The sequence below is a fragment of the Falco punctatus genome (genome assembly GCF_963210335.1).
Source record: "Falco punctatus genome assembly, chromosome: 13".
Classification (NCBI taxonomy): Eukaryota; Metazoa; Chordata; class Aves; order Falconiformes; family Falconidae; genus Falco; species Falco punctatus.
The window spans coordinates 29,364,519-29,382,514 of record NC_137593.1 but is presented as its reverse complement, the minus strand read 5'-3'; the positions used below and the strand labels follow the sequence as shown (position 1 = coordinate 29,382,514).

Here is a 17,996-nt window from a genome sequence, read left to right as displayed (position 1 = left end):
ATCAAAAAAATGGACAATCTTCAACTATGAAGGAAGGTTTTAAAATGTCAACCTATGCAACACATCTGTGGTATACTTCGAAGAATAAATAGCCTACGTGGTAGTTTAAAATGGGGGATGTGTACACAATCAAAATAGCAGTCACCAAAACTTCTTGTGAAGACAATCATTGTATTTTCTAACTTCAAAGTGCTTTCAGCAGTCCAGCAACAAACAAGTACCCTTTGCTTCACAGCAGTTTGCAGAGATATGCATAGACTACAAAAGCACTTAATCTCCATTACGTTTTGTCTCACCTTTTTCTTTAATCACTCTGCATAAAAATGCTTACAAATGAATTCATAAAAGTGTTCTTTTTCTGTGGAAGACAGGTAGTGGTAAACCCAGTGATGGCTTTAACTTTTTCTTGAAAATATGGGCTATGTTCAGAAAAATACCGTAGTCTTTCTGAGAAATTGAGATGTTAGGAGGAGTGAATACCATAGGCTTTTATAAATCTTTTTTTTTTAGGTGACATTGATGTGAGGCTTGATCTGTAAGTTTGAAAGCGTAAATTGAAGACAGTTACTGAACTGATCACATATAATTTAGCAACATTTATTGAGGTGAAACAGTAAAAGTTGTGAAACATCCTTCCTGTCTGCCGGTCTGATGGATTGAGGGGGTCAGATTCTGAGCTTCAGCTCGTAATAGCATTTTTTTTAAGTATTCTACTTCGTGCAAGCAAGAATGTGAGGTGTGTTAATACCTGACCAAAACCTTGTGATGGAAGGCATCATCTCCTTCAGCCATTTGGTTTTGGGGTTCCCTGTGGCCCGGTTTTCAGTCCTTTGCAGAGAGTGCTAATACAATTGACGCCTCCAAAATAAGCAGCTTACAGTTACAAGCAGAACTTCATGCTTGATGTTGTTATATCAGTTTACTTAAATGTGGTCTTGTTACATCATTAAAAGACCTTCATTCTTTATTCAAACGTTTAAAAAATACTGTTATTTCTTAAAGTTCCGATAACTAAAACTTCCAGGGATTTCTTCACAATGTATGGTAGGACACAAAGAGATGAAACCTCCTTTAGTCACCCATTTCTTCCAGCTGAGTTTTTGCCAAGGTATGATTATTTCCAGCACTTGCTTTTGTGTTGTGGTTACTGTGTTTGAGTGGAATCCCTGTTGTTCCATGAGAAACCTGTTGCCTTTGTCAGTGGCACAGAAAATCAAAGCACATTTATAACGAAGTGTTAGTTTGGACCTATAGGAACGTGCAGCAGTATGATTGCTCTTTTTTTGTTTGCAAGTGCTATACAGTTTTGTTTGGGGTTGGTTTTTATTTTTCCCTTCTGTTGAATGTGTGCTCTGGCTCATTGTGTGACCTTATTCATACCTGTGGAGATGATGTGATGGATGGGTAATGTGACATTTCTAAATAGGCCCTTGGAGGAGGTCTTCAGTTGTGTCCCCAGCTGGTGCCTTTAAGTATGTTTTTAGGTGGTTTGTCCGATTTCCTTCCCACAACTAACTACATTATGTAACTTGAAAAAGAAAAACAAAAAAGATGGAACTGTCTGCAAAGTCTCTTACAGGTGGTAGTCAGGGACAAAATGTAGATAAAGATTTAGAGAAAGGCTGTTAATTTCTTCGATTTTTTTTTTTAAAAAAAGAATCAGGATTTCGCTGTTTACATATAACTGTGTTTGCCTCCATTTCATGCTCTGTGCCTCAGTTGCAGGCATTCTCTCCAAATGTGTTAGAACTGCTTAATATGGGAATAAATCCAATTAAATTCCCTAGGTTTTCAAGAGATCTTAGGAAAAAGCTTCCTGTATTTTCAATTAAACACACTTGGTAGTCCTGAGAGAAGGCCTGCCAATACATTTGCTTGCACTGCAGTTAATTTGGAAGGGTATCTTCGGTGTTTTTCTTGTGTTTTGCAACTGTGCAGATCTTTTATTGGCAGTTTTAAATCTCAGGGATTTTTTTTTTTCTGAAAAGTAGTAAGATTCTTAATGTAATGCCCCTTTTGTTTTCTAAGGGAATGGGAGTGGCTAGCATCTTGGTCATTTAGCTTAGAGCAACCTGGATCCACAGGCGAGGATGGGGTGAGGGGAGCTTTGACCTGGGTTTGGAGCTGTTCAGATGAAGGTTTTAGTTCCAAATGTCACCAGCATCACTGATCTTTCATGCCATCTGACCGCTCTCTATACCTGCTTTTGGGATGTTTGTGCAAAGGCGATGCTGGTCAACACAAGCCAGTATCCCGGGCTTGGACTGCACACCGAGGCGTACCTGCAGGCTGTGTGAGCATTCAGTGCTGCTGCCTGCGAGTTAGACCCTTGCTGTTCCTAACTGATAGCATATTGTGGTTTCTTCCTCGGCTTTTCTGATTTTCAAAGCTGTACAGCTTCTGAGGATATAGTTGCAGGCTTAGCTCTGTTGTTTTACTCGTTTCCCGGATAGGCACAAAAGAGGGGAAAATTTACTTCCCAAGTAGAGGTTTTATTATAGCAAGACAGCTGTGGGAAAAGGTTCTTCCTAATTTCTTCCAGAGGGATAAGTTCAGATTCACTTTCAAGTAGAGGTGGAGAGAGAACAGCCTGCCTTCAAGGGAACAGGGTGGCTCAGTGCTTTGCAATGACCAGTTGTGAGTTATTTTAGTGCAGCGGCGCCATGCCAGGCATCCTTTTCTCCCCAGCTGTCTTCTGCTGCCACCTGAGAAGGTGAGAAAAGGAAGGACTTTCTGTTCTTTGTCCGTATTGTTTGTCTTTGGCTAGTGTAAGGGAACTGGTGAACGTCCTGCAGTGTGGTTAATGGCCCAAGTGGCAGCGATGCTGCTAAGCTTTCAGTGTTACTTCTTGTGGTTTGCTTTGTTTTCTTTTTGCCATGTTGATATTATTAAAACTTAGTTCCTGGTACTGATTTCTGTTTTTTTTTTTTTTTCCTGAGCACACAAGTTTTCTTTTCAAGAAGGCAAGTAGTACACTGGCAGGTGTGGAGTTGGTGCCAGCCACCTGATAGAGAGAGCTGGGACCCTGGCAGAGCCCGAGCAGTGAAAACTGCTGTGGGAGTTGCATGGCATCAACAAGTGGGGAGGTTACACAGGAAAAATCAGAAGGTCTTTGTTGAGTGTCCTGTGCATGCTCGCCTTGAGAAGAGAGCATTTGAGGAGGAGCTGTGCTAGGAGCAGGTGAAAGCCTAGGTGCATGCCTTCACTTAATTGTGCCAAGTGAGTGATTGTCCTCTCCTCCCCCCGACACTCTCATTTCTGCAGGTACGTTCTTTCACATTTGCTTTCTGCCCCCCATCTGAGGGAGACTGGGGGGGTGGGGGGGTGGGCAGGCATGTATAGGTACTTACATTTCTAGTTGACAAACACATTTTAGTGCTGAGTTTTTCCAGTATGGAGAACCACTGGGGTTTCCAGGCTTGTTCTCCTGCACCAGACTGTATGTCCGTCCATCAGCTGTTGCAGTGACAGCTCAGCAAAGGGAGCGTGCCAGAGCCATTGTTCCTGCTCCTCAGTGACTTAGGGCTGTTCTCCATCCTTCAGATTCTCTGTTTTCTTATTTTAGCAAATACATGCAGCCATAGAAAGCATGTCAATATTAGTCACTTTTCAGAATGAGTTAGGCTGATGGCTTTAGCTCTCTTGTGGTACTTAACTTGCATGTTGCAGTGCGACTAAAAGACACTAAGAAATGTGTGTCTTGAGTGGGCAATTTAATCTGCACCTGTAGTCCTCTGTGTATACTTAAAACTTATTTTTGCTTAAACACATTTATTAAATGTAAAGCACTACAATGGAACATTTTTGATCTTTGTGTATTGCAGTTAGTGGAAGTTTTAATTTGCACAAAACATGGGTCACAGAATATTCTCTGACCTATCCACCACCCAGTTAAACTTTGGTAGACTTTACTAGCCTGTGTTATCTATTGAGTATAGACTCTGTAATTTTAAAGTACTCATTCATTATTAAAGTAATATGTGCTGTATATTTCCCAAGACTTACCATATTTTGTCTTAAGATGGAATAGGGCGCTATATTGATCTGCTCTCAACTTTCACTTTAATTTCCAGTGAATATCAGAGTTGCTGGATAATATCAAGTATTAATCTCCTTATATTTGCGTTGTGGTCATAGGTGATTTTAAGAGATTTTTTTTTTTTTTTGGTTGGTGGCTTGGTTTTGGTTTGGTGTTGTTGGTTTTTTTTTGGGGGGGGTGGTGGTGATAGTTTTTGTTTAGTTGTAGGTCTTGATAAAGGTAAGATTTAATGGAGACACTAATAAAAGTCATTATAATTTTATGCTTTTTGGTGCAAACCTGTCGGTAAGTCATTCCCATTATTGTCATTTTACAAAAAGCCCTAAGGCATAATTATCTGGTATTGATTGAATGAATGAGCATACGATACAATTTTGATTATGTTCCTTTAGTTTTTAGTAATTTTACATCATACTTGTCACAAATTCTGTGTGTATATGTATGGGTATACATATACATTCTCTATATGAATACGGGGAGACTTTACAGTTCCAAACATCATATAATCCACTTAATTTATTATCTGCTCATGGGCTGTTGTAGGATTAGTCCACCAGGTGAGCTGTAGCTTTGCAGGTTTCAAATTTGGAGCACGGTTAGTTGAACCTGGGTTGTGGGAAGGTGTTGCTGTAAATTTTGTGAAGTCACAATATTCTGCTGTTGCTTGAACACACAAGGCTCAGACGGTAGCAGAGAGTGCACCTTGCAACAGCCCTGCGGAGTGGTAAGAAACACAAAATGCCCATTTATCAATACATACAGGGCTGTGCGTGCCTTGGTTAGGGTGTCTCCCCAGTTAAATAGGTGCTACTTTTTTTCAGGAAAAAATTATGTTAAGTAAACAGAGGGCTGGATTTTCTTAATTGATCTCTTGAACTTTATCTTTTATACAGTGAATGTTTTATCAAATTTTATGTTGGGATTTTTAATATCTTTGTTTCTGTTCAGATTGCCGGTTATGAACATACAGATTTGTACTGTTTTCATAATTTTAATTGTTTATGCAATAAAATAAGGAAAACTTTGATATAAATGACAACGTGGGCTTTTTAGCTTTATTTTTCATTACCCTTGTGTTTGAAATAGAATAAATATTTGTTCTCCTAGCCAAGGCATCTTAGAGTTTTATTACTGGATTTCTCCAGGCAGATTTCTTCCTGTACCCCTTTGTTGAAAGTAGAGCACAGCTGGGGCAAGTACTGGGATGTGATGGTGTGGGGGTTTTTGTATCTTATGCTTGGCATGCAAATGGGGCTAGGAATTACATTTCTTGTGGAGCCTTTTTTTTAAAATTGGGTATGTCCCTCGAACTCGCTCCTGTATATTTGTTTTTGTTAGAAGCCTGTGCTTTGTTGAAGATACAGGGTATGGAGGCAATTGCATGTTTTCTAGGTTGAAAGTTCTCCTTCAGGAGTCTGTGAGAAATTAATGGGTAAATCCTCTGAATCATGTAAACATTTGCTTAAAAAAAGTCAGTAGTACCTGCATAAGTAAACAACAAGTTTCTGGGCTAGTTTGAATTGACTTTTTTAAAACAATTTTCTCCGTCTTATGTTTGTTGAGTTATAAAACAATGAAAGCACCCACTCCAAAAAACTTCGCTTTGCAGTAAGGAGGAATTATTGGGCAGTATTGACTGACTTTTGAATATCAAGAGATTTTAGAACATAGCACGTTTTATCTCTTTATTACAGGGGTTGAATTTGATTGACTTTAATTGGTTTTGTTACAAAGTTAAACCAATTTTATATAGACTTCAGGAAAATACGTACCTGATGTAAATAAGCGGTTTAGATTGAAACACCCTGCCCATTCGTTTCAACAGTCCTGAAGAGTGGTTTGTGTAAAGTCGTAGTTTGAGCACAGACAGATCAAAGCTGTCAATGCAGCATAAAGAGATTTCTGTTTAATGCCATGACAGTATAAAAGTTTACAATCTGCAGTCTATAACAACAGATACATACTATTTTTGCCTGCAAATAGCATAGCCTTTATAAGGCAAGGAAGACTGCAAAAGAAGGATGACAGTGTCAGATCCTGGATGTAACTAAAACCAGGACCAAAGCTTAGGACTCTCCTACAGTATCACGTGTGGGTGTTAACTGCACAGGTACATAGGGCTTCACTGGGGCGTGTGCTAAGTGCTATAAACATGCTTTAATGTGATCTGTACTCATTTGAGGATATAAGAGATCTTTGAATTTGAAGTCTCTTAGATAATTGCTTCAGGTTCTTAGATAAGTATTTTTTTCCCCGAGATTCTCTGTCTCTCAACTATCTGTCATTATTTGAAATGGAAGATTGGCAGGAGAAAATGTTTTAGTTGTGATATTTTGAAATAAGGAAGATAAGGGATAATCAGGATTTCAGGTGTGCGTTAGCCTGCAGAACATTTTCACTCTAGAAATAATAATTTGGTCTATGCATGTGATGGGTTCAGCAGGGCACTGTGCAGGAAGGGGCTCTGAGCAGGCTCCTGTCATCTTTTGGTCAGCTGCTGCAGGGCTTTAGAATGAGAAGAATCTCATCTGTTGGAAGTAGTAGTAATAATAATGATAATAAAGTTGCTCTTTAAAGGGAATCAACCAGGAAATGCAAGAGGCACTCCCTTCTAATAAGGAGTCAAATTGCTAACATTTGAATCTCACATAGCTTTTGGTACATCCAATAATGCTTATTATCGTTATCAAGATACTATTTTTGTTGTCTGTCTTTGAATGGCTTTAAGCATTCAAGCATAAAGCTTACAGAACCAGTACTTGCGTTTTATTTTTGTGAAGCTTTGCACTTAATATCTGGCTTTCTGTGTAGAGATTGAATTTAGATTGAAGAGTGGAAATATCCTCTGAAAAAAATAACTGAGAAGTGATGCCAAAAGCTTATTATCTTATTACACCTGTTGTTTCGGTGTAAAGCAAATGAAGTCCATATTAATATAATTAGCAAAACCTGTATTCTGATAAACTGCTGTAGCCCCTTAGTGGGAGCTTTTACCATTTAAAAATTATATTAATCTGAGAGGAAAGCCCACAGAGCTGTAAGCTTCTCTTTTTTTCTGAAACAGCAGATAGCCAGTGATCTTAGTAATGTGTGACAGATCCTAGATTTGATATTTCAGATCTGAAAATGAGACTCTCATCTCTTCAGTTAGCGTCACCATTGCCGCAGTGATTTATTTTTTTTTAGTCCATATTCTGCCTCGGACCTGGACCTGTTCCTGCTGGAGCTGAATGTTTCCTGCAGACCAGAATTTTTGCAAAAGAAACAGGATTTTGCTTTGCACTTCTAAAGGTATACAGTACTGGCAAGGGGATGGTGGGGGAAAGGCAGTAGTTTTTTCTGAATGTCAGCTGACATGCGTCTGAAGGCACACAGGAAAATGAGTTTGGGTTTAGCATGTCAGTTCCCAGACAGCTTTTAAAATTAAAGCTGCAATTGACACTCAAATGCACAATTTTAAGTCCCCCCTCCCCCTTCCCTTTTGTGAGAGTTCAAAGGCATGAAGTATCTTCTTCCTTAACTGTTTTATGAGTATGGTTCAATTTACCTTGGTTTATAACCACACACACACAAAGGTCTTAATATATGTATGGACATCTAGTAGTTTATTAGAGTGAAGGTATCACATGAGTGGTTTCAGACAACAGAAATTTAGAGGCCTCTGAAGATTCACATAAAAACCAGTGTTATGATTAAAAAAGTAATCTAGTAGGTGGTTCTCCTTGTACTCATTTTTATTCCATTTTGCAGAAAATAGTCGTAATTTTTCATGTATCAGTTTCTTTTTACTCTCAAAGCTTGATCGGGAAGGTGGTTTCATCTGTCTGGCATGTCTCCTCCTCCTCGCCCTGCTGTGGGGCAAAAATGGTTTACGCTAATACAGTAAATTACAAGTCAGATTTAAAACCTGGCTGCTGTGTGTTTTCTTCCTTGCTTTTTCTGGCATTGTTGATTGACCTCAGGTGATAGTTTTCTGAAATTTTTCTTTGCTACCCGCATCTCTGAAGTTTGCAAGGGTTAAAGAAACGTGTTCCCTGTGAAATGCCTAACAGGTTAGAGATGATCTCCGCTGTATTTCTATTAGCAAGGCAAATAAGAATGGATTTTGGATATTGGGTGCTAAACAGGTGTATCGAGGGGGAAAAAAAGAAAACAATTGTATGTTAACCATGATGTCAGTGAGAGGGATGGGATTCAAGTACTCTTGAAAAAAATACAAGGTAAGGTCATGGTTACAGCAGCTGGCTTAAAGGCTGTTCTGTAATTCCGTAATGAACTTCTCATGACCGATTTTGTGTAGTATTCTGAACAGATGTCTTTTTCAATTTGAGTACGAACATTCACATCTGAATACACTGAAGTAAAAATACACTGGGTAAAAAACAGTGGACAAACATTTGAATTAAGTCATAGTTTTATATATCAGATAGAGGCTTTTGCATTTTTGCACCTGGACAAAAGAAGAGGCAGCATAATAAATAATAAAAGTGTTTCACAATATTATGCAGTAGCTGTGAAAGATAAGACTAGCATCCTCACTGAAGTCCAGTGTTCGTGCAAACTACAGTGCTTTTGCAATGTTCTACTGTTAAGCTTATTTTTTCCCCTTGTTATGTGTATGCCAGTCTTTTTATGAAACTGTGGTTTTGTTTGCTTAAGGATGCATGGTTATAACTACGTAGTGTGATTAACTGAGTAGTATTAGTATTCTTAAAGATCTTTGTGTGGAATATTACACCGAACTGACACATTTTTTTGATGTTGCATTGAGTTAAGTGCATTTGTGATGGTAAAGCAGGAATTTGTTGTGTACAGAATGCAGTCGTGTCTGGTTTACATCGTTGAGTACCCACGTTGCTGCATGGAAACTCTGACTCCTGCTTACAGCAAGGCTTCCCAGTTCAGAATGTTTGCGTAATGACTTACACATAGAGAACAAATTTCCACTTCCTGCGGAATGCTGAAACATGGGAATGCCCCTCTCAAAGAATGGTCCCTTTTAATATACCTGGAAGAGGATGCTGCCTGCGGGGCAGGGAAGACCTCAGCGCACCAGGGTTTCACATCAGAAGAAATCATTCATGCATTTTGATCTTCGCACCAATATTTCTACCTGTTTAGGAGTTTTCTGCACTGAACAGCTGTTGGCAGCAGCAACAGCTGCTCCAGTTGTTGCATGGATTCTTCCTTTACCATCCTTCCCCAGGAGAATAGAGAATCGTCATACATCTTACTTGCTTGACTGGGAGCTCCGCCCTTGCTGCTCTAGTGGAGAAATACTGTTGGATTATGAGAATGAAAATTTAAGTACATGCTTGTAATGTCATCTGTCAAGATATGCCATCATATTGGGTTTATATCAAACAGTTAAATGTTAGCAAAAAAGCTAACCTGAGCAGCAGTCATTTTATAGTCCCTTCTAGAAAAGACAAATTTCAGAAGTCACATTAACCTCAGAAAGTCCCTCTGCAGAATTTGCTATTTACGTTCACAACCTATTACAAGTTGCTGCTGTAAGGGGTCCTTCCTGAATTCTTTACTGCTTTCATCCTGGCAAGACAAACTGCAGCTGCAGGGTGTCCTGTCGCGACAGCTGTGCAGGGGAAGGGTGCTCCGACCCCGGAGCGGGGAGTCTGGAGGTTCCCCCCCGCCAGGTGTGGGGAGAGGGAAGCCCTGCGCTTCCGTGTCTTGGGTTCTGCTGCTTGTTTCAGGCTTCTCAAGGAGCTGAATGTGCCTCTTGTTTTCGTAAAATCGCTCTGGCTTTGGGCAGCAGGACTCTTGCTGTCAGGTACAAATGTACAAATGTTTGAAATTAATTTAATGGCCAGCTTCTCTTCTTGGAGGTGGTGAAACTATAACAACTGGACTGTAATAGGCAGGCAGTGGAGTTTGTAGCAAGTTACATCCCTTTTGCTCTCCTTGTATCTGAACATTCAGTCTGTCCAGAAGTGATTCAAGTTACAAAGTCTGGAACATGTTGCTACATCATGTTAAATTCCAAGAATTTAAAGAAGCTCCTCACCCCTGTAAGTTTGTAGCTTGTTTGTTTAAGCTGTTGTTCCAGCAGCCCTGACACGTAAAAGCAAGCTTGCAATCAACTCCTGTCCCTGTATAGGTGAAACAAATGCCTGACGTAGCTTTCCTGTGCTAATGTTAAAAGCAGCAGGAATGAAGAAAATGCTAAGCCAGAAACAGAAATGCTCCAGAATGACTGTGCTCGACTAGTGTATTAATAGTTAACTCCGCAGCCCCGAAGGTCCGAATCTCTTCCAGGTGACAGTGCAGCACTGTTCAGCTTCCTGCATTTGTCACTGTGGAACAGCCTGGGCTGCCTCGCCATTGTCACCCGCGCCTTGTGGTTCTGCTTCCCCAGCCAGAGCAGGCGCTCCTGCCAGGAGGGAATCGAGAAGCCCCGAACTCCTCCTCCTCCAGAGAGCGTGCCCTGTGTCAGTGTTAAGGGATACTGGATATCCACAGGGGCTGATTTTTTTAATTTTTTTTTTTTTTTTTTAAGTCTTTTGGGATGATTTTTAAGTGGTCTGGGAACTGATGAGTTGGCAGTTTCGGCTTCGGTTGCTTTTTGTTTGCCTTTGGTCAGGCGCTTTAGCCCTTGCTCTCTGCTGGTAGCACACCCGAGCCGTGCTGGGAGGGCTGGGAGCGTGGCTGGGTGTCGGAGCAGTGCCCTGGCAGCCCTAGATACTGAAGTGCTTGGTACCCCTGCAGGTGCTCTGACAGAGCTCGTCTGTTTATCATAAGGAAGATCAGGAAAAAAAAAAAAGTGAGGTTTGGTAGGGCATCATGTGAGTAGTTGGAGTGTCTGTTGCCTTTGTTTGGTCCCCAAAAGCTGATTTTGAACAGTTGTTTTCACTGAACACTGAGGGGTGTCTGCACACTAAGGAGTTTCTAAGGAGTCTGCAGAAGAGAGGGGAACAGCTCCTGTTCATAGGCTTAAACTCACTGTAGTGGCGCCTTATGTATCAGAAATCTCTAAAGGGTCAACAAGTAAGAAAATATATATATATATAAAAAATATTGACAGTAATCTAAAGCAAAGCAGTACATGTTACTCCTGCTTCAGACAGGTTTGCAGTGCAAGAGGATTTTGTCCATCCCATTAATACTCAGTGCTACAAAACTGTTTTCCTTTGAGATAGGTAGGTTATTCTATGCATATACTTAGAAGAGCCAGGAATGGACTCTCTTGCATGCTCCCTTTTTGTACGGCAATGTGGTTTTCACTCCCTTTGGTACAATTTTGGAGATTCCCTGATTTCTGAATGTATTTTTAACGAGCTTTGTCTTCTGGAGTGGAGAGTAGCAGAATCATTTGTCTTAGCTTTTCCCTGGGGTGAAAAGTAATTGTTACTTTGAAAAGGAAAAATTAAAAGCTGTGTTCTTGTTACTGCAGTATAATTCTGTGTTGTGAACCCTGCTTGACAAAATACAGTGGGATTTGAGCACTTTTTCCTAGACGCTAAACAATTTATCCTTTTCCTTAAATGCAATTTTAAAGGTGTCACGTAACAGCTGGGTTGCAGGGAATGCTAACTTTGTTTTGAGACATGCACTTTGGATATTAATTTGAGATACTGTCGTTGGATGTATAAGCATTTTTTCACTTTTGCCTCTTTTTAATAATGTGAGATTGCAGTTGTGGTTTACAGTAACAGTGGGTAATCATCTTAGATGCGCTATCTTTGAAACCATTTTCTCTCCTTTTCCACTCCATGGTCTTATTTTCTTCCCACCCAGGCCTCCGAGTGGACCATCCTCAGCTCTCTTCCATGATGCTGAAGTGTCCCCTGGGCTTGAACCCAGCATTTCAGGTGAACTTGAACGCAGCCAGCCACGGTCCGTCTCTTCTGAGTCCTGTCCTTAGTGATGCTGGTGGTGCTAGGATAGAAGAGGATGATGAAATGAAACGTAAGGTAATGACACGACTGGGAATTTATGTCACAAGAAAAGCAATGGTTTCAGGAGCTGTGCTTGCCAAATGTTGATTGCATTATATTTCATGGTAGAACAGATGTGTTTGGTGGTTAGTGTTAAAAGTTCCAGTGCTGAAGATTTGGTTGTGTCTGTGTATCTTGCTGTTGTGGCAGGAGTTCCTGCTGCCCTCTTGGCAATAAGGGTCTAATTGGCATCTGCTGCTGGGACCACCTCCCGCTGTTTCAGCAGGAACAGCTGCTGAGAGACCCAGTGTGGCAGGGAGCTGTGCTTGGAGTCTGCCTTTTGTACTCCAGAGTGGAAATCAGTTCAGGTGGGACAAAGGAGAGGGTCCTTCACGGAGCGGCAGGTCACTGGAGCAGGCTCCCCAGGAGGTGGTCACAGCACCAAGCCTGTCAAGAGTTCAAGGAATGTCTGGATGACGCTTTTAGTCATATGGCTTGGGTTTAGGTAGTTCTGCAAGCAGCAGGGAGTTGAACTCGATGGTCCTTGCGGGTCTCTTTCAATTTGAGGTATTCTAAGAGTCGTGGATTCCTGAAATGAGCTGTTTGGGGGAAACAGTATTGATGTAAACAGCAGCAGTGCACTTGGCGCATTTTGGGCTGTAACTGCTACATTAGAATGTGAAACCTCCTTGTCTTTTTGCTGACTATTGAAAGGATGCTCTGGTGCCAGTGAGTTGTTCAAGGTGATTCTCACCAGGGCAGTACGCTGACAGGCTGGTGGGGGAGGTGGCTGTCAGTTCTGGAAATCGGTTGCTCATTCAGTAATAAAAACCTGTGTCACGTGGTGGCAGTGAGCCTGGCCTTGTCTTTGCTGAATGCTGTCACGTTTAACCTGTGTCAGCTCAGATGGCTGTGCTGTCTGTGCAAAGTGCTGTGTGTCACTAATAAAAATATATTCTAAAATAATTCTATTTACCAGCATAGAGAATAGCCCAGAGCTAACATTTGTTAATATATAAGGTATGTTCTTCCTAGGTTTCTTACTTCCCATGCAATCTCACCATGGCCTCCTTGGTCCATCTCACCATATGATGATCCTCCAAGCTATTCTTTCTAATCGTAACAGGATGTTTAGAGCTGTCCTGAGATGTTTGTCTTGGGCATAGAGAACCTGAGCTCAACTCCAGCTTTCTCGGCTGCAGGCATCGCAGTGGATCCTCTTACACCCAGTCAGTCACAGGGTTGTTCAGCAGAGAGCTGGCAGTGTCGTTGGAGCTGCCCTCTCCGTGGCTGACTCTGGTGAGAGGTAGATGATGCCCTGGCCTTGTGGAAGCTTGAGGCTTTGCTTTCTGAAAAGAGGTGGGCAAAAATGCCCCTGACTTCTGTGGGTGCAGCAAGTCTCAAAGGAGGAACAACGTTGTTGTGTATTCAAGGTGTGCTTATGTCCAGGTACTCATCCTTAGCTGAGGCTGCTTTCCTTTCTTTCCACTGGTAAGCACTGGTTGCTTTAACTGGGAACTCCCCAATGTGATGTGCAGTTTTCCTCACCCCCATGTAGAGCTCAGGATTCACCCTTGCTTTCTCAGGTAATCCTAATTACAAAACGTTCTTGTTTTGGAGGACACCTCACCTTCAGTCCTTGAGACATGAGCTTCAACTCTTCACTCTGTGCTTCAGCACCACTGAGCAAGGCCTCTGTGCCCCAGCGTATCATCTGTGTCCGTATCCTCTTGCACACTGGAATGCTGCAGAGCCTTTCTGAAAGGTGAAATAAGTGGTGGTAGCCCAGAAATTCTGACCAGAGTCTCCCAGGAGCTTCTCCAGAGTCTTACATACTCTGTGCAGCAAGCCTCCTCTGGTCTGTGTGGCAAAGCTGACGTACTGCTTCATACCAACATCTGACTGTGTGCGTTGGTAAGCAGTGGCTTCGCGTGCCCCTGGTTTTTCAAAATGACAGAGATGGCCAGATGTCAGCGTGTGATTCACATTTTCTTTTTTATGCACGCTGCACCACGGTACCAGGGTTTCACAGTGGTTGCTAGCAATAATAATAATCTGCAACCACACAATCATTGAGGTTGGAAAGGACCTCTTGAAATCTTCTAGTCCAGCCAGCTCCTCTTTTTTTAAGCAATGACTCCAGGCATTTAGATGCACTCAGAAGAAAGAAATGTGTGTGTTTGCATATACATACGTTGGTACATGCATTCTTTCACTACTTTTCAGATATGGATAACGTAATTACTAGACTTTGCCTTTGTAGGGGCATGGTATATGCTATCTGACAAACTGCACTCCACAGAACGCTTCATTTCTCCCAGGAAGATAGCGAAGTCCACCTAACAGACTTCAGTGACCATTTTTCTGCAAGCTACTTTGCTCCCCTCACCTTGCCTGCTTGCAGAGGGTGAGCAAGCAGCCAGGTTTGTTGACTCTTTGGTACTTAAGAAGGATCCAGGACCTTCCATTATCATGAAAGGAAGGCTCCATCGTCCAAATTCAGTTCCTTGCGGAGTCAGTAGCCACAATGTGATCTACAGTTTTCTGTACAGCCTCAAAGAGGAAACCACTTTGTGTGCTCTTTACTCCTGCTTGGCCCATCCAATGTTCTGGTTGTCTTACCTCTGTCAGGATCTTCAGGCGAGAAGGTCACAGGCCCGCGCTGTTTGCTGTCTTCACCACATCTTTTGGTGGTACTTGGTGTCAGCAGCTGCACGCTTACTCACTCTTGTTTCATCTCAGTTGATGATCTGTAGATCTCTGGAGAGTCCTGACTCTCAGCTGCTCAGGGAACATGCGGAAGTCTCACCATGAGCAAAGATGCCACTCTAAATTTAGTGAGTGTTTGAAGTTTTCCAGGTGGGAATATGTGTACATAATACAGTGGAAATACTAGTTTTTCCAAGCGGGGATATTTGCCTTGATGCCTGCTGTGGTTGTAGGAACATTATTTTGGACTTTGGAAGCAGCCTGCCTCCTCAGGAGAGTTCTCTGTTTATTTTTTTCAGGCATAAATAATTTTCTTTGCTCTTGCAGTGCCTGACCAGTAATGGAGGTGTTTGTCAGGGCCCCTTTTGTACTGTGCCAGCTATACTGCTTTTCAGTTCTTCCGATACAGGGTCTGCCTAGCAGCTGCTGCCAGGATTTAGCACAGAGGATTCAGTTAGGACTGAACCCTTGGGTGGAAAACCGAAACAAAGAAAATTTAGGGCACTAAATTTCAGCAGGGAGCAATCTGGAAATCAGCAGGAACTTCAGAGAGTAAACAGAAAGTGATGATGCAGTGGGGAGGGAGGAGGGAAGGAGGGGATGCTTGGGAGATGAAAAGCATCTTCTGTGCCTCAAGGCTAGCACACAGTCACCTGGACAACAAAGCAAAAACCTGCAGAAGTGCTCAAAGGTGATGAAAAAGGTAATTTGTGCAGGCGATGAAAAGTGCGAGGTGGTGGGTATGGCATTCGTTTGCGCGCTTTCATGCTCTGTAAGTTTTTAAGGAAGAAACAATCCAGAAAAGAAGAAAAAGCGGTCGAGTGAGGATCGAAGCACAAGATGTGAACTGGCAGCAGGCAGGGTCCGTTCAGAGCTCTCACGAGTATACTAGGCAATATACATTGCTTAAGGGTAACTATTTAAGCAACTGCTTAAACAGATGTGAGGTGGTGCTGGGTCCAGGTGAGCTGGGAGGCTGCTGGGGAGTCCCCAGAATGGAGAGGCAGTGCTGAGGAGAGGAGTGAAGCCAATGGAGATGCGCGTGTGCAGAGCTTGCAGCAGGGTCATTTCCGCCATGGCTGCAGAGGTGAGGTTCCCTGTGATCTCCTGTTGTTGCAGCCTGTGGTTGATTCCATAACCCAGCTTTGCTTTGCCTTGGGATCTATAGAATTTAGTGCCTTAAGGGCATTATGTGCCGTATTATCCTGTGCAGAGCCTGGGAGGAGACGTACACAAAACTGTATTACACAAAACCATAACCTGTTAGCACTAATTCTCATGAAGTTAAAATCAAGCTAGCGTGTGTTGTTCCATCAGTCTATAAAGGGTGTTTCAGGATATGCAAGTGCTACTAGAGGAAGCTGGTAAGTGAGATGAAAGAGCTGTGTCACCTTGGTCTTCAGGGAGGGCAGAAAAATGATGTCTTACCCTTTGGGAGGAGGCTGGTTGAGAAGGATGCCCACTGAGCTTCAACAGCATTTTCAGGGTTTGTGATGCTACAGCTGGGTAAATAGCCCAAGAAAAAAAAAAAAATACCTGGAGCCAAGATTAGGTAGGATTTTCCCTGACGCAATGTACCCGAGACAGGTACGTTAAAGTTAAGAGCACGGCTATAGAGTGAATGAAGTATAGAATCACAGAATGGTTTGGTTTTGAAGGGATCTTTTAAAGATCATGTAGTTCCAGCCACCCTGCTGTGGGAAGGATGTCAAAGTATGTCTGCTGGTTCCTCTAGGGAGGGGACTGATGTGTGGGGCTACAGTAATTAGCATAAAAAAAACTGGAAAGAGGCTAGACAGTTTCTCAAAATTAATTATTTTGGGATACACGCCTCCAGGGATTCTGTTTGGCCAAGATGGACTCAACAGATATATTACTGAGCAACCAGGAAGACTTCTTTTCCATGAGCAATACTGAGATAGCGGATTTAGAAGCACTGAGTAGCTGTACTGACAGTGCTGGAGGGCATCTCAAAGCATCTCTCAAAAGGGAATTTTTTATTAATTTGGTACATACAGGGAAAAAGGAGAAACAATTTTCAAAGCTGGATTACCCTGAGGTGGGTCAGAGATAGAGGCTAAATTTTGATGTAACTCATTTGAGTTTGCTGTCATGTCTCACCAGACAAGAACTTAGCACAAAGCTGCGGCACGGCATAGTGAACTAAGGAGACAAAGCAGCATCTTAGCTTGGAATGTGATTATTTCTTTAATATTACTTATCTGATTATTAATAATGTGTGTTTTTAACTCGTGATGTTGGTTCACTGCAGCTGCAGAAAACCTCGTCACCATTTCATTCCTTTGTGCTTCCTTATTCTGTCTTTGCTTTTCTTTAAATAGCAGCCCTGGAGCAACCATGCAGCCAGCAACTGATGTAGTTTGATTTTTGTGTTTTTTTAACTAATTAATATGGTCCTCAAAGGATTTGAGTAAAAAGCTGTAAATGGAAATAGAATAGTTTTGAAAAAGGGCTGTATTGTCAATCTTCTATACTTCATTTAATTAGAGAAGTATTTAAAACCTAGAAAACCTGGAATAACCATTTCCATATTTTTGTAAGGGATGCCCTTGATCTTGAAACGGAAGTTTATATAACCAGCATATAATTGACATTATTTTAAAAATAATTTTGAAATATAAATAGTATTTTATAGTAAAGTCAGTATTTGAGAATACAGTACTGAATACAGAGTTGCCCTGTTAGTAATCACCTGCTCCATTTGCATACAGCAAGGGGAAATTTTCAGGTTTGAGCTTGTGCTCAAGCAGAGCATTAATATTTTATTACTTACTAATTACTGTGTATTCTTTCAGCGCTATCCAACTGACAAGGCATACTTCATAGCAAAAGAGATTCTTGCTACAGAACGGACGTATTTAAAGGACCTGGAAGTGATTACAGTGGTATGGGCTTTTAACTTCCTTTAATGCTTTTCCTTTTCTTGGCAGATTTGTAATTGTTAATGTAGAAAAACTTGGAATTTCTTCCAGGAAGCAGAAGAAGGAAGTCCTATGATAAAGCATAATCCATGATCCATGTAGCTGTTACCTTCCTTCTTACGTAGGCCCTCGTGTGGGAGGGCACATGCATTCTCTGGACTTCTGTCAGTAGCTCCAACAGCTACATCACCTGTCATTTTGATGTCTGAAGCAAACTTTTGCTCTGAAAATTGTGGACTGGTACAACCTAAAACTTTTACATTCAGCTTCAATGATAGTCACTGCTTATAATCCAGTCATCATCTCTGCAGTAGTTCCTGGGAGGCTTTTACCTTTGTGCCTTCAGATCGTGAGAGCAGATGGCAATTACAAAGGATCCATCCATCTGTAGGAGTTTGAGGAGTTTTGTCTTAT

General features: G+C 41.7%; 1 protein-coding gene across 7 annotated transcripts in view; it reads left to right on the top strand.

Moving 5' to 3' along the window:
* The window catches only part of FARP2 (FERM, ARH/RhoGEF and pleckstrin domain protein 2), an 81,514-nt gene that overhangs the window by 48,519 nt on the left and 14,999 nt on the right, over positions 1-17,996 (top strand). For all 7 annotated transcript variants that reach the window (XM_080410384.1, XM_080410380.1, XM_080410381.1 and 4 more), the window contains exons 14-15: positions 11,792-11,967; positions 17,457-17,546. In XM_080410384.1, coding sequence (XP_080266510.1) covers positions 11,792-11,967; positions 17,457-17,546 — 266 coding nt within the window. The remainder of the gene's footprint in view (positions 1-11,791; positions 11,968-17,456; positions 17,547-17,996) is intronic.